Source organism: Nerophis lumbriciformis, linkage group LG38 (assembly GCF_033978685.3).
Source record: "Nerophis lumbriciformis linkage group LG38, RoL_Nlum_v2.1, whole genome shotgun sequence".
NCBI classification, from domain to species: Eukaryota; Metazoa; Chordata; class Actinopteri; order Syngnathiformes; family Syngnathidae; genus Nerophis; species Nerophis lumbriciformis.
In genome coordinates this window covers 5,083,804-5,099,962 of record NC_084585.2, presented here as the reverse complement: position 1 = coordinate 5,099,962, position 16,159 = coordinate 5,083,804, and the positions used below count along the sequence as shown (strand labels likewise).

The following is a 16,159-nucleotide window of genomic DNA, read 5'->3' as shown; positions in this document are numbered from 1 at the left end:
AAGTGTTGTTGTGTGATCGGGGAAGCACGGAGACGAAAGTGTGTACACGGGAGTTAAGGTCTGTTGGAACTGGGCCGGTTGTTAGCACACAATTGGCAATAAAAGTTAAAAATAGCACCTGACTGTGTGACTTCTTCTGGAGGCTACAATACATTGTTATTAGGGCCCGCATGGCCCATTGTATAAGGACTCCCAAAGGGAGTCCTTATGCAATGGGACATAAGGACCTATTGAATTTGTAAGGTTTTATTCTTTATTATTAGGGCCCGCATGGCCCATTGTATAAGGACTCCCAAAGGGAGTCCTTATTCAATGGGACATAAGGACCTATTGAATTTGTAAGGTTTTATTCTTTATTATTATTATTATTATTCCGCAACTTTGCGCTGTAATTTGACCCCCTTAACATACTTCAAAACTCACCAAATTTTACACACACATCAGTAATATACGGCAAATTTTTTTATCAAAAAACCAAACCTCAAAACTCAAAATTGCGCTCTAGCGGCCCCTACGAAAAAAAAAAAAACTAGACTGCCTGTAACTCCCACTAGGAAGGTCGGAGAGACATTAAACAAAAACCTTTATGTAGGTGTGACTTAGACCTACATTTCATAATAGTATATTCTCGGGCAAAAATCAACAGGAAGTTGGCAATTCCCCCTTCAAGACAAAAAAGTACTAAAAACAGTCATTTTTGCCTCTTTGAGCTGTATTTTCACCCTCTTAACATTCAAAACTCACCAAACTGAACACACACATCAGGACTGGCACAAATTGCGATCTAATAAAAAAAACTAACCCCAAATCTCAAAATTGCGCTCTAGCGCAATTTTTGAATAAAACGCAGAAAAAACTGCTCCTCGGAAGAAAAAAATGACAAAACTGCCTGTAACTCCCACTGGGAAAGTCGGAGAGACATGAAACAAAAACCTCTATGTAGGTCTCACTTAGACCTACATTTCATAGATTGACAACCCTCAGCAAAAATCAACAGGAAGTTTGCAATTTCCCCTTCAAAACAAAATGTTTTTATAAACCGGTCACTTCTCTTCAAACATTATCTCCTCTGAGCGCGTTTGTCGTTTCAGCTTCAAACTAACACAGGAGAGAGATTGAACCCTTCCAAATAAAGTTATCGAAATAATTTTTCTAACTGCTCCGGTTTTGATTTTATGAGCCTTCAAAGAACCGCTGCGCTGATGCTGCTGCGCTGCTGTTTTCTCAAGATGGCTGCTTAAAAGCAGGAAGCACCAACGTGCCCACACAATGCAGACAAGGTAGGTACACTAGACAAAAGTCTTGGGACACTTCGGACTAAAAGTAGACAAAAGTATTGGGACACTTATAACTACCACTGGACAAAAGTATTGGGACACTTAGGCCGAAAACTGGACAAAAGTATTGGGACACTTGGGACTACAACTTGCCAAAAGTATTGGGACACTTAGGACTACAACTTGCCAAAAGTATTGGGACACTTGGGACTAAAACTGGACAAAAGTATTGGGACACTTAGGCCGAAAACTGGACAAAAGTATTGGGACACTTGGGACTACAACTTGCCAAAAGTATTGGGACACTTAGGACTACAACTTGGCAAAAGTATTGGGACACTTGGGACTAAAACTGGACAAAAGTATTGGGACACTTAGGACTAGCACCTGCCAAATACGCGGGCCCGACCAACGCTGCTTGCAGCTTTACCGTATTTTCCGCACTATAAGGCGCACCTAAAAACCACAACTTTTCTCAAAAGCTGACAGTGCGCCTTATAACCCGGTGCGCTTTATATATGGATAAATATTAAGATTCATTTTCATAAAGTTTCGGTCTCGCAACTTCGTTAAACAGCCGCCATCTTTTTTCCCGGTAGAACAGGAAGCGCTTCTTCTTCTACGCAAGCAACCGCCAAGGTAAGCACCCGCCCCCATAGAACAGGAAGCGCTTCTTCTTCTACTGTAAGCAACCACCCGCCCGCGTAGAAGAAGAAAAAGCGCGCGGATATCACCGTACGTTTCATTTCCTTTGTGTGTTTACATCTGTAAAGACCACAAAATGGCTCCTACTAAGCGACCGGGATCCGGTTCATGAAAAGACGCAATCTCTCCACCCGCACACGGATTATTATTTCACAGCAACTGGAGCACGTACGGTGAATATTCGCACCACAGGGAATGAGAAGTCATCCTTCACTGTGGTTCTAGCTTGCCATGCTAATGGCCAGAAACTTCCACCCATGGTGATATTCAAAAGGAAGACCTTGCCAAAAGAGACCTTTCCAGCCTTTCCAGCCGGCGTCATCATAAAAGCTAACTCGAAGGGATGGATGAAGAAAAGATGAGCGAGTGGTTAAGGTAAGTTTAAGTTTACGCGAAGAGGCCGGGTGGCTTTTTTCACGCAGCTCTGTCCATGTTGATATACGTATGTTTGTGATTGCACATTTGCGTACATTTTGGGAGTGAACAGAGTTGTTAGAACGCTGGTTTTTAATATATTATTAAAGTTTGACTGACCTATCTGACTGTTTTTTTTACATTCCTTTAGCGCAGTTAGATGCGGCTTACAACACGGGGGCGGCTTATTGGTGGACAAAGTTTTGAAATATGCCGTTCATTGAAGGCGCGGCTTATAACCCAGGGCGCCTTATGGTGCGGAAAATACGGTAATTTTAATTTGTTTTTATGTAAAAAAACTTATTTTTAAGCTGTGTCGGCTACGTTTTTGCCGTGGTGGTATGCCATGTTTAATTACATAACGGGGAAACCCTGTACTATAACAAAAAATACTACTAAAACAATCACTTACTGCATCAGTATCCCCTTTGTCTTTAGATCCACGGCTACAAGCCACCACAGACTCCAGTACAGCCACCCAGCGCTGTTTGTCTGGGAAGCTGGGAGCCATGAAGTAGAGAGACTGGCCAGGCCAACAAGTTGTATGAGGATGTGACTCCAGCTTCAGAACATAAGGGATGTCTGTGTAAACACACACACAGCATATGATGTAATGATGAGAACCGTGGATTAGAATTGTTTTGATAGTTTGGATGATACCTGATTTTGCAGTGTTGATGAGCTCGGAGGCCCCAACAGCCCCATGAACAGTCACCTCTCCATCAGGTAGACAGAGCTCAAACTCCTCCTCTGCATTGACAAAGTCTAAAAGGAAGACATCCCATTCTGATATAACCTCTGATTTTAGAAGTGATCACAAATGTTCCACCAATACGAAAATAATCACCTTCTCTGGGCTCCGTATCATAGACTGATATTTTGGTCCCGTCAAGGACCACATACTTCCTCTCCCAGCCTTGCTGGCCGCGTTTGCCATTTCTGTGTGAACAGACACAGAAAGAGCATTTCAAAGTGTACTATCAAACACAAGAGGAGGAGTGAATGATTAACCTGGGCTGCTTCATCCATCCTTCCAAGCGAACATGACCACTGGCTTCCTTCACCTGCAGTCCAGGGGAGCCCGCCTTCTCTCGGCACAAAGCCTCAGAGAAGTGGGTGGCGTATTCAGCTGGTAGGCCACAAGTGGCTGGAAGGCATGGTGAGCATTTGGGATGACAAAGGGTGTGGCATTCTAAAGGAAGTCAAAAGAGGCAGTTACATTTTTTTTTTAAATACAACATAGTGGTAAGCTTATTCGTAAAAAAAGTTTAAAATATCTCAATGTGTTGGTTTATTCAAGGTATTTTAGCATAATTTGGTTATTTTATGATTTAGTCATCAACATAAGCAACATTTGCAAACAACCAAAACTTGATGCCTTTCTTTTTCAAAATTAAATCTATTTCAAAACTGTTATTAGTACCGGACTATAGAGCGCAGCCACTACATTTTAGAAGAAAAAAAAATTGTTATATATAATAGCCACGCCGGACTATAAATGTTAGAATAATTATGTATATATTATCACACAATGTTATGCTTAAGGGCCGTTGCTATAATTATTGTCAATTGTGCGGAAGTGGTATTTTTCTTTGTCTGTGCAAAGCTGGCAATCCAAAAGATTGCAAGCCAGTCTGGATGTCAGTGTTTGTGTCCAGGAACGGCCTGCTGACCGCCAAGGCCGAACACCGCCGTGACGCAGACAGAGCAGAGACAAGGCGATATCACCAGCGTCAACACATTTGCATTTATGTATAATCACATATTGTGTAACTGGAGTTCCCTCAGCGACAGCTTCAGTGATGAAATAAATAGAGGAAGCACGCGGGCTGGACTTTTAGAACGTAGTTTGGATCTGTAACTAGAATACAGCCCAAATAATGTGTCTCCTCAATTGAGCAAAATTTAACTCTGTCTCTGCATGATTCCTTGCTTCTCGTCTGTTTTAATAGATGTCATCAGTGTTTGAACCTGACATCTGCATACCTGCCAACTTTTGAAATCAGAAAAACCTAGTAGCCAGGGTCCAGGGGCCGCAGGCCCCGGTAGGTCCAGGACAAAGTCCTGGTGGGGGGTTCAGGCTTCGCCCCCCGCAAAATGATTATTAGCATTCAGACAGGTTAAAATGTTGCTAAAACCATCACTTTTCTATCAGTCACAGTGACTTTTCAAAACAAAAATATTACAGCAAAAATCATATGGGTTGATTGACATGTTTATTCTGTAAGCTAACTTCAATAGTTTGAAATTATTTTGACAGTTAATGCCAGTTATCCTGTCAACCTTTCACAAGACTTCAATTTGTTAATTGAAAGTATAAACAGTATAAACACTTTTTACAGTAAACAAATGGTAAAACAGTACTAAACAATTCCATAAAAAAAAAAAATTGGTGTCATTATTAACTTTCTGTCCAAGCTTGTATAATCTACTGCCTTGTTCAATTGTAAAAAATATTCTGTGCCTAAAATTCACATTTCTATCACAATTATCATACTGTAAACATGGTAAGCTAACTTCATTAAAATTAATAGTCCTGTCAATAGCATGGAATTACAATTCAAATGTAGTTTTTTTCTAAGCCTTTCAAAAGAATTCAAAATATGAAAAATTAATGAAAATTAATTGAAGCCATCAGACACTTGAAAAGTGGCACATCACATCTCTAATGTAATCATTTGAACTTTTCAACAGAAATAGCACTGCAAAAATATTAAGGACATACTTCTGTATTTTGGTAGTTATGCTGTCAACATTTAACAAGATTTCTTCAACTTGGACTTGAAAGCATAAATAGTATAAACACTTTTAACAGTATAACAGTACTAAACAATTCCAATAGATAACATTGGTGTCATTACCTTTTTGTGGCTAAAATCCGAAAAACGTTGAAAGTTTTCCACTTGTATCGCTAGCAACGGCATTAGACTTGTGTTTTTTTGTCCCAACGCGGTCTTTTACATCGCTAATTCCTCCGTGTCCGATCGAAAAATCTTGTCTGCACAAGGTGCAATTCGCGTAGTTTTCACCCTTTTTGGAACGGATAATTATTCCCGGATAGGCTTTTGAATATTCTTCACGGAATGACTGCAGTTTTCTTTTCGGTTTAAGACTCATTTGCGATTTTTCTCCGGCTGATTCCATGATCGTTCGCTCGTTTGGAAACAATGGCAACTGGTGCCTCGTGCTTGGCAGCGGTGCTATAAATAGCCTCGCGCATGGCATTCGGAATGGCTCGATAGGAAGTTACGGGAAGCAGTGTCGATTGTCATTGTTGTTACGCGATTTCGTGAATAAAACTTAAAAAAAAAAAAAAAGTTTTTAATTAATGAAAGACCGTATTTTTTATCACTGCAACCGTAACCCGGAATAGGTTGATGAAAACCGTACTAATTACGGGAAAACCGGAGTAGTTGGCAGGTATGTTGTGTAACTGGAGTTGTCGAGATTACCCCCTTCCCTCAGCGACAGCTTGAGTGATGTAACCAGGGACCTCCCAAATAAATAGAGGAAGCACGCGGGCTGGACTTTTAGAACGTAGTTTGGATCTGTAACTAGAATACAGCCCAAATAACGGGTCTCCTCAATTGAGCAAAATTTAACTCTGTCTCTGCATGATTCCTTGCTTCTCGTCTGTTTTAATAGATGTCATCAGTGTTTGAACCTGACATCTGTCAGCAGATATATACGTTGTGAAAAGAGTTATTTACACACAAAGATTTTGTAACGTGGCAGTAAAACGTCGCTCAAACAAAACAGAAGTCATTGTCTGCGGAAGCGAGCTCTCCAATCAACTAAACAGACTCAATAAGTCCACAGTAAGTGAATTTACGAAACTGGAACAATACAAATAGAATGCTATTGTATATATGTTAGCATATTAGCTAATGCTAATGACGCTAGCCTGATTACATTTGATTGATTGATTGAAACTTTTATTAGTAGATTGCACAGGACAGTACATATTCCGTACAATTGACCACTAAATGGTAACACCCCAATAAGTTTTTCAACTTGTTTAAGTCGAGGTCCACGTTAATCAATTCATGGTACAATTACGGTAACATTACGATAGCACATACAAATATGCATGAAAAAACTCCTACAGACATCACACATGAGACGGTTAAGTAAGTATGAATAGTTTTAGTTATATAGAAAAACTTAGAAACCTTGCTTGGAGTGATGAATGAAGAATCCATACCAGTAGCAATGTTATGGACGACTAACTCCGCCGCTCCCAGTCTGTGGAACGCTCTCCCTGACCACCTGAGGGCACCACAGACTGTGGATGCCTTTAAAAAAGGCTTAAAAACCCTTCTTTAAAAAAAAAAAAAAAAAAAGCCTTTTTTTAGATAAATACATACTAGTTTTAGCTATTTATTTTTTATTATCTTTTTATTTATTTATTTTTTAATACACTGTAGCACTTTGAGGTTGTTTACTCAATGTAAAGTGCTTTTTACAAATAAAATATATTATTATTATTATTATTAACGGCACTTGTATTTCCGGTTAAAGCACTTAACAGAAGGAACTACCGTCGACGTTCAGACCGCAACAATAACACACCTTTTCAGTGTCTGTTTAAAACTATTTTTTCCATACAAAAATGATGGCCATTACCGGAGAAAACCCCATAAATTAGCCGCACCATTTTATGAGTCGCAGGGTTCAAAGCGTAGGAAAAAAGTAGTGGCTTACCGTCTGGAATTTACGGTATTTTTTTTTTAGAAAGCTGGCCTATAAATCCCTTTCTGAAATGCCGGCCGTTTTCTGTAACCAGAGGACACAGACCTAGACAGGTGGCAGCTTGTCGTCCAAAATGCACAGTGTCCAGGCACACGGCACATTTGGCAGCTCTCATGTTGAGACCCACAGTGAAGCGATGAGGAATGTTGTGGTGCATTCTCTCCTTCACACGACGACCGTACTCTGAAATGATACAACACAAAAGGTGTGCCAAACAATACATTACCAAACTCCTAGGCATTGAGGTTTTTTTTAGCTTGACATTTTGGAGGGTGTGGGCCTTATGAAGTCATTTGAATCCTGGCTAGGCCTGTGCCGATAAATGTGTCAATGAATTCATCGCAAAGTAACAAAAATGAGGAGGAATAAAGATGATTGCAAATTTAATGGGTGTGGGAATATTTCCCTTTCCAACCGAATGAGCAACATGAGCAACGTTGCTTGGATGGCAACATACAGGTAAAAGCCAGTAAATTAGAATATTTTGAAAAACTTGATTTATTTCAGTAATTGTATTCAAAAGGTGTAACTTGTACATTATATTTATTCATTGCACACAGACTGATGCATTCAAATGTTTATTTCATTTAATTTTGATGATTTGAAGTGGCAACAAATGAAAATCCAAAATTCCGTGTGTCACAAAATTAGAATATTACTTAAGGCTAATACAAAAAAGGGATTTTTAGAAATGTTGGCCAACTGAAAAGTATGAAAATGAAAAATATGAGCATGTACAATACTCAATACTTGGTTGGAGCTCCTTTTGCCTCAATTACCGCGTTAATGCGGCGTGGCATGGAGTCGATGAGTTTCTGGCACTGCTCAGGTGTTATGAGAGCCCAGGTTGCTCTGATAGTGGCCTTCAACTCTTCTGCGTTTTTGGGTCTGGCATTCTGCATCTTCCTTTTCACAATACCCCACAGATTTTCTATGGGGCTAAGGTCAGGGGAGTTGGCGGGCCAATTTAGAACAGAAATACCATGGTCCGTAAACCAGGCACGGGTAGATTTTAAGCTGTGTGCAGGCGCCAAGTCCTGTTGGAACTTGAAATCTCCATCTCCATAGAGCAGGTCAGCAGCAGGAAGCATGAAGTGCTCTAAAACTTGCTGGTAGACGGCTGCGTTGACCCTGGATCTCAGGAAACAGAGTGGACCGACACCAGCAGATGACATGGCACCCCAAACCATCACTGATGGTGGAAACTTTACACTAGACTTCAGGCAACGTGGATCCTGTGCCTCTCCTGTCTTCCTCCAGACTCTGGGACCTCGATTTCCAAAGGAAATGCAAAATTTGCATGGTTGGGTGATGGTTTGGGGTGCCATGTCATCTGCTGGTGTCGGTCCACTCTGTTTCCTGAGATCCAGGGTCAACGCAGCCGTCTACCAGCAAGTTTTAGAGCACTTCATGCTTCCTGCTGCTGACCTGCTCTATGGAGATGGAGATTTCAAGTTCCAACAGGACTTGGCGCCTGCACACAGCGCAAAATCTACCCGTGCCTGGTTTACGGACCATGGTATTTCTGTTCTAAATTGGCCCGCCAACTCCCCTGACCTTAGCCCCATAGAAAATCTGTGGGGTATTGTGAAAAGGAAGATGCAGAATGCCAGACCCAAAAACGCAGAAGAGTTGAAGGCCACTATCAGAGCAACCTGGGCTCTCATAACACCTGAGCAGTGCCAGAAACTCATCGACTCCATGCCACGCCGCATTAACGCAGTAATTGAGGCAAAAGGAGCTCCAACCAAGTATTGAGTATTGTACATGCTCATATTTTTCATTTTCATACTTTTCAGTTGGCCAACATTTCTAAAAATCCCTTTTTTGTATTAGCCTTAAGTAATATTCTAATTTTGTGACACACGGAATTTTGGATTTTCATTTGTTGCCACTTCAAATCATCAAAATTAAATGAAATAAACATTTGAATGCATCAGTCTGTGTGCAATGAATAAATATAATGTACAAGTTACACCTTTTGAATGCAATTACTGAAATAAATCAAGTTTTTCAAAATATTCTAATTTACTGGCTTTTACCTGTATGTTGCTCCAAAAGCTGTATGTACCTTTCAGCATTAATGGTGCCTTCACAGATGTGTAAGTTACCCATGCTTTGGCCACTAATACACCCCCATACCATCACACATGCTGCCTTTTACACTTTGCACCTAGAACAATCCGGATGGTTCTTTTCCTCTTTGTTCCACAGTTTCCACTTTTCCACTTTGCATCAGTCCATCTTAGATGAGCTCAGGCCCAGCGACGCCGGTGGCGTTTCTGGGTGTTGATGATAAATGGCTTTGGCTTTGCATAGTAGAGTTTTAACTTGCACTTACAGATGTAGCGACCAACTGTAGTTACTGACGGTGGTTTTTCTGAAGTGTTTCGGAGCTCATGTGTTGATATCCTTTACACACTGATGTCGGTTTTTGATGCAGAGATCCAAGGTCAGGGGCATTCAATGTTGATTTTCAGCCTTGCTGCGTACGTGCAGTGATTTCTCCAAATTCTCTGAACCTTTTGATGATATCACATGTTATATTACATATGGTATTTCTGAACTGAATCGCAAGATGGATCACATCATGGAAAAGCTGGTTGAAAGGGAAAAATTGGATATGAGGGCCAGCATGGACGAATAGAACAGACAAGCCATTGTAATGTCTGCTCGCGGAAAAACAAAAATCCTAATCTACGATTTGACTCCCTCGAATTGCCTTGACAGGGCTTCACGGTGGGAGAGGGGTTAGTGCATCTGCCTCACAATACGAAGGTCCTGAGTAGTCATGGGTTCAATCCCGGGCTCGGGATCTTTCTGTGTGGAGTTTGCATGTTCTCCCCGTGACTGCGTGGGTTCCCTCCGGGTACTCCGGCTTCCTCCCACTTCCAAAGACATGCACCTGGGGATAGGTTGATTGGCAACACTAAATTGGCCCTAGTGTGTGGATGTGAGTGTGAATGTTGTCTGTCTATCTGTGTTGGCCCTGCGATGAGGTGGCGACTTGTCCAGGGTGTACCCCGCCTTCCGCCCGATTGTAGCTGAGATAGGCTCCAGCGCCCCCCGCGACCCCAAAGGGAATAAACGGTAGAAAATGGATGGATGGATGGAATTGCCTTGACAGGAGCAGACTGTTCTGAAAACATCCCCGAGGACACCTCAATGATGGACGCTTTTGGCCTCCCTCCCTCCTCAACGACACCTGGAGTCGAACTTTTGCTTGCGTGCAGAACGGCCCCAGGCCTATGGACACTACATCAACACACCCAAGACAATGGGCATATACACCGTCGGAGGCAGATATTTACATATATCCGAATTTTTGTGTTACTTATTTTCTTTCATAGTCATATTTGAAAACAGCTCGTGTTTTCCATTTATTCTCTTTCTGTTTCTCTGCAAGTAAACTGTGTGTGTTAACCTTGAATGCTTTGGAATGTGTTTTGACTAGCATATATTTTGTCTAGAGAGAGGGGGGAGGAGAGAGGGTTTTGGGTCGGGGAGACAGACCATTTTGGGCGGCGGAATAGAATGTTCTAGGCTAGACTGGTCTCAAAAAGTATATTTGCAAAGCTTTGAAAATATACAACAAAATACCTATTCTGTCTCTGGTGGGTTTTTTCAACTCAGCTTTAAGTGTCGGAAAGAACTTGGGAGCGACTTGTGACTTGAATTCCCTGGGAGGAACAACTGGTCCAAAACGCAACAACACACACACCCCTCCTACCTCACCCCACGCCCTTCACCACCGCTTGATTCCCCTTTGGGGTGATGGACAGCTGGCAGCGCTTCATAGCAGCAGTCGACCTCCAGGGTCCCAACTCCCCCCGCCCCTCTCTGTTGCGAGTTGTTGTGATCATATGTAACATGTTTATGTGTGCATGGCATGGAGGTTTTTTTTTCCCCACTCCAGACTAGGCCCTCTTAGGAGCCCAGTCTAGATTGTATTTTATTGTATTTTTTTTTACTCATCTTCTTCCCTAGCGTTTTACCTTTTTCCCACCTTTTACGGGGCGCCTCGTGGCGACCCATCAGCGTTCCTGTACACTGTTTGTTTGTCTAATCTTGAACGGGTTTGTGCTGAAAACATAGTTTCGTTGTCCTTGTTGCAATGGCAATGAAGACCTATCCTATCCTATCCTACAGACTGTAGACTCGTTCGCCAGTATGCCCAGTTAATTGGAAAGAGATGGCAACAAAAAAGACAACAAAACAAACCAACTGTGGGAAAACACTTCAAAATAGTCAATATCTGTTGAAGTTTTATGTTTGTTTGATTAATTGGGCTAAATAAATGTTCTTAAACTTCCAGTTATGATGGTGAAAAAATACTACAGTAATGACAAATCCAAGTTTATTGTGCTTAATTTGGTTTCAAAATAATACTGACAACAATATCATTTATCTGGAATAATTTGTGGCGGAACAGTGTGGTTTTCGTCCTGGTCGTGGAACTGTGGACCAGCTCTATACTCTCGGCAGGGTCCTTGAGGGTGCATGGGAGTTTGCCCAACCAGTCTACATGTGTTTTGTAGACTTGGAGAAGGCATTCGACCGTGTCCCTCGGGAAGTTCTGTGGGGAGTGCTCAGAGAGTACGGGGTATCAGACTGTCTGATTGTGGCAGTCCGCTCCCTGTATGATCAGTGCCAGAGCTTGGTCCGCATGGCCGGTAGTAAGTCGGACACGTTTCCAGTGAGGGTTGGACTCCGCCAAGGCTGCCCTTTGTCACCCATTCTGTTCATAACTTTTATGGACAGAATTTCTAGGCGCAGTCAAGGCGTTGAGGGGATCTGGTTTGGTGGCTGCAGGATTAGGTCTCTGCTTTTTGCAGACGATGTGGTCCTGATGGCTTCATCTGGCCAGGATCTTCAGCTCTCACTGGATCGGTTCGCAGCCGAGTGTGAAGCGACTGGGATGAGAATCAGCACCTCCAAGTCCGAGTCCATGGTTCTCGCACGGAAAAGGGTGGAGTGCCATCTCCGGGTTGGGGAGGAGATCTTGCCCCAAGTGGAGGAGTTCAAGTACCTCGGAGTCTTGTTCACGAGTGAGGGAAGAGTGGATCGTGAGATCGACAGGCGGATCGGTGCGGCGTCTTCAGTAATGCGGACGCTGTATCGATCCGTTGTGGTGAAGAAGGAGCTGAGCCGGAAGGCAAAGCTCTCAATTTACCGGTCGATCTATGTTCCCATCCTCACCTATGGTCATGAGCTTTGGGTTATGACCGAAAGGACAAGATCATGGGTACAGGCGGCTGAAATGAGTTTCCTCCGCCGGGTGGCGGGGCTCTCCCTTAGAGATAGGGTGAGAAGCTCTGCCATCCGGGAGGAGCTCAAAGTAAAGCCGCTGCTCCTCCACATCGAGAGGAGCCAGATGAGGTGGTTCGGGCATCTGGTCAGGATGTCCCCCGAACGCCTCCCTAGGGAGGTGTTTAGGGCACGTCCGACCGGTAGGAGGCCGCGGGGAAGACCCAGGACACGTTGGGAAGACTATGTCTCCCGGCTGGCCTGGGAACGCCTCGGGGTCCCACAGGAAGAGCTGGACGAAGTGGCTGGGGAGAGGGAAGTCTGGGCTTCCCTGCTTAGGCTGCTGCCCCCGCGACCCGACCTCGGATAAGCGGAAGAAGATGGATGGATGGATGGAATTTGTGGCACACTGTATCGTCCAGCAAAATGTGTTATCGGCCCAGGCCTATTACTGACTTAATGGTTTTTGATGTAACTGCCAATGTTTTGGTTCGGCAAATCAAGATTCTAACATGCCAATCAGAGCAGACGAGATCAACCATGCCACAATGAGACAGCAACAAGACGGATGTGCAGTCTGTACAAAAGTGTTTTGAAGAGGACGTACAACGAGATGAAGGAATGTGTGACTGCTAACTTACTTTCAAAGGTGACCCTCCTCTTTTCTGCCAGGAATAAGAGGAAAGAGACAGAAAGGAGATAGCAGTCTAACAATAGCTGGGTGACAGTAAAACACACACACACAGTTTAAGGCCTGTATTACAAAGGAACACAATTGACTTATCACTGATCCAGGTGTACCTGATCGGATCAGATTTAAGTACATTTGAGTAAATATCATCATTGATGGAGGGAATGTAATACTCTATAGTAAAGCTCATCCACTATTCTTCCCTTGTGAAACAGGCCCAGGCAGGATTACATTATTAACTGGATACAAGGACAGCGACATGAACCTGAATAATGTTTTTCTTCATCAGTCCAATCTCCAGATGTGTTTAACATATCTTGAACAAAGTTATCCACTAAATTGAAGATGGAATCCTGCCATAACGGGGAATTGCACTTTTTGTTGGAATTTTGCCTATTGTACACGAGGGCTGCAACAATTAGTCGACAGATACAATTGTCGCCAACAATTACATTTGTCGACAATAGTCGTGGCATCAGCTCAGTGGCCGAGTGGTGAGAGTGGTAGGTCGTGAGTTCAGACCCCGGCCAAGTCATACCAAAGACTATAAAAATGGGACCCATTACCATCCTGCTTGGCACTCAGCATCAAGGGTTGGAATTGGGAGTTAAATCTAGGGATGTCCCAATCCGATATTTGGATCGGATCGGCCGCCGATATTTGCAAAAAAATGTGTATCGGCAAGGCATGGGAAAATGCCGATCCAGATCCAGTTTTAAAAAAAACTCTGCACCGTGTTTTCCAACGCACCTATTTAAATAATACATTCCACTTTTCTGCTGCTCCCTAATTTCCGTTCCGCATTTTCCAGCACACCTTCAACACATCCACAGGTCTGTGGATTCTCACGCAGTTGCTTTTAGCTGCTGGCATTACACGACAGGCTCTTCTCACTCTTTTCTGTGTCTCCTTCTCACAGACAGCAAGCGCACCTTCTTACACACGTCACATACTGTCACGTCATACGTCACATACGTATACGTCCTCCCCGAGCAGAGATGTAGCAGCATGGCTAACGTTAGCTGTGATGCTAGCGCAGCCGTGTGACCAACGTTCTCTCTAAGGTGCGCGCTTGTGCAATTGCGCACTGTTTAAACGTCCTCTGCGCATAGCAATTATATGCCACGCACAAAATCAAATAAAAAAATAAGCGCATAACAATTTTCGACAAACGGACACGACAGAGAAAACAGTTTTCGTCATCATTGTTCAAATATTGTAACGTCTGTCGAGACGCTTATCTCCATTCGGTGCCACACGTCCACACCATCAAAATGCCGAGGCAAAAATTTCCAGATCAACACCGTATGAAAAAATTAGTGATTTTTTTAGTTGTGATTTCCTTCTCTGCATGAAAGTTTAAAAGTAGCATATATTAATGCAGTATGAAGAAGAATGTTTTTTAGGGTCTCTATGGGCAGAATTGAACGTCTCTCATAGGCTCCATTGTAAGAAGACTTTTGATTGAATAGATTCAATATTTAGAAAAAAATCCATTCATCGTCATGTCTTCATAATGATTGTGAACGACAAGCAAAATTCCCCAAAAAGTGCAGTTCCCCTTTAAGGGGCCAGGCCACAGAAGAAACAAACACACACACTACACATAAACAAAATAGGCAAAGAAGGAGCCCATTTGTTTGGACAGTGATGTCATAGAGGAGGATGCCACTGTGGAAACAGTCTAGCTATTAAATAAGAAAATGTGTGTAAGTGTGCATGTGTGGGTTACCTTCAGGTGTGGATGTCTCCTTGGAGCGGGTCGAGGGGTTAAGCAGGCCACAGGGGTTGGGTTGATGCTCCGGGGACTTTACAATGGCTGACATGAGGATTTGATGGCGAGCCTGGGCAGGCGTGGAAGGAGCCAAGTGATCCTGTGCTTTGAAATGAGCTGCTGGTGTTCAGAAAAGCACAATGACCACTTAGAAAGAATCAGTGGTAGGTTTAACAATGAAATAAATATCCCTAAATGCTGCTGTCCAAGTAATCAAGCAATGTGCTGTTAAAATAACTGATCCAGATTAAAGTGCAGTGGAATATTTAAAAATGTGATTCATGATTTTTTTTTAATGAATGAATGCCTCACTGACAATAACACTAAAATAATCATTTGTTATAAATGAACACTATTATTTTGGATGATATATAGAACAGTAATTACATTTAGATGACAAAGGTTCCACGAGAAACACAGACAGTCCTGACCTACCCTCTTCTCTCAGGGATCGCAGCTCTATCCTCATCTTCTGAAGAGCCTCCTCCAGCTCCGCACATCTTGAGCGTTCCTTCTCCAAAGCCAGCTTCATGTCACCGTACTGCAAAGGAAGTGACGGCTGGGACTGAGGAGTCAACGCTCCGTTTGTTGTGGTGCCGACATCTTCCCGCCGTCGTCCAAATATACCCTGTCCACAGATCAAGTGTGTCACTTATTTTATGATGTTACCACCTTTACACCATTGAGCAGGTGTTCCCAGGGAATGGGAGGCCTTTTGGGGCCCTATTTTCAGACAGTTTGGCGTATTTTGGTGGGGCAGAGGGTTCCAGCAGGTATTACCGGGGAATGGGAGGCCTTTGGGGGACCCTATTTTCAGACAGTTTGGCGTATTTAGGTGGGGCAGAGGGTTCCAGCAGGTGTTCCCAGGGAACGGGAGGCCTTTTGGGGCCCTAGTTTGGCGTATTTTGGTGGGGAAGAGGGTTCCAGCAGGTGTCCCCAGGGAATGGGAGGCCTTTTGGGGGGCCCTATTTTCAGACAGTTTGGCGTATTTAGGTGAGAGAGGGTTCCAGCAGGTGTTCCCAGGGAACGGGAGGCCTGTTGGGGCCCTAGTTTGGCGTATTTTGGTGGGGCAGAGGGTTCCAGCAGGTGTCCCCAGGGAATGGGAGGCCTTTTGGAGCCCTATTTTCAGACAGTTTTGCGTATTTTGGTGGGGCAGAGGGTTCCAGCAGGTGTTCCCAGGGAATGGGAGGCCTTTCGGGGGCCCTATTTTCAGACAGTTTTTTGCATATTTTGGTGGGGCAGAGGGTTCCAGCAGGTGTTCCCAAGGAACGGGAGGCCTTTGGGGGGCCCTATTTTCAG

General features: G+C 43.4%; 1 protein-coding gene across 6 annotated transcripts in view; it reads right to left on the bottom strand.

The window, feature by feature from the left end:
• The window catches only part of cita (citron rho-interacting serine/threonine kinase a), a 172,567-nt gene that overhangs the window by 45,263 nt on the left and 111,145 nt on the right, over positions 1-16,159 (bottom strand). For 4 of the 6 annotated variants that reach the window (XM_061932779.2, XM_061932781.2, XM_061932780.2 and 1 more), the window contains exons 30-37: positions 15,296-15,488; positions 14,819-14,980; positions 13,037-13,060; positions 7,194-7,331; positions 3,408-3,588; positions 3,244-3,335; positions 3,057-3,161; positions 2,809-2,978 (exon numbers count right to left, since the gene is read on the bottom strand). In XM_061932779.2, coding sequence (XP_061788763.1) covers positions 2,809-2,978; positions 3,057-3,161; positions 3,244-3,335; positions 3,408-3,588; positions 7,194-7,331; positions 13,037-13,060; positions 14,819-14,980; positions 15,296-15,488 — 1,065 coding nt within the window. The remainder of the gene's footprint in view (positions 1-2,808; positions 2,979-3,056; positions 3,162-3,243; positions 3,336-3,407; positions 3,589-7,193; positions 7,332-13,036; positions 13,061-14,818; positions 14,981-15,295; positions 15,489-16,159) is intronic. The other 2 variants (XM_061932782.2, XM_061932783.2) reach the window with 1 other exon arrangement.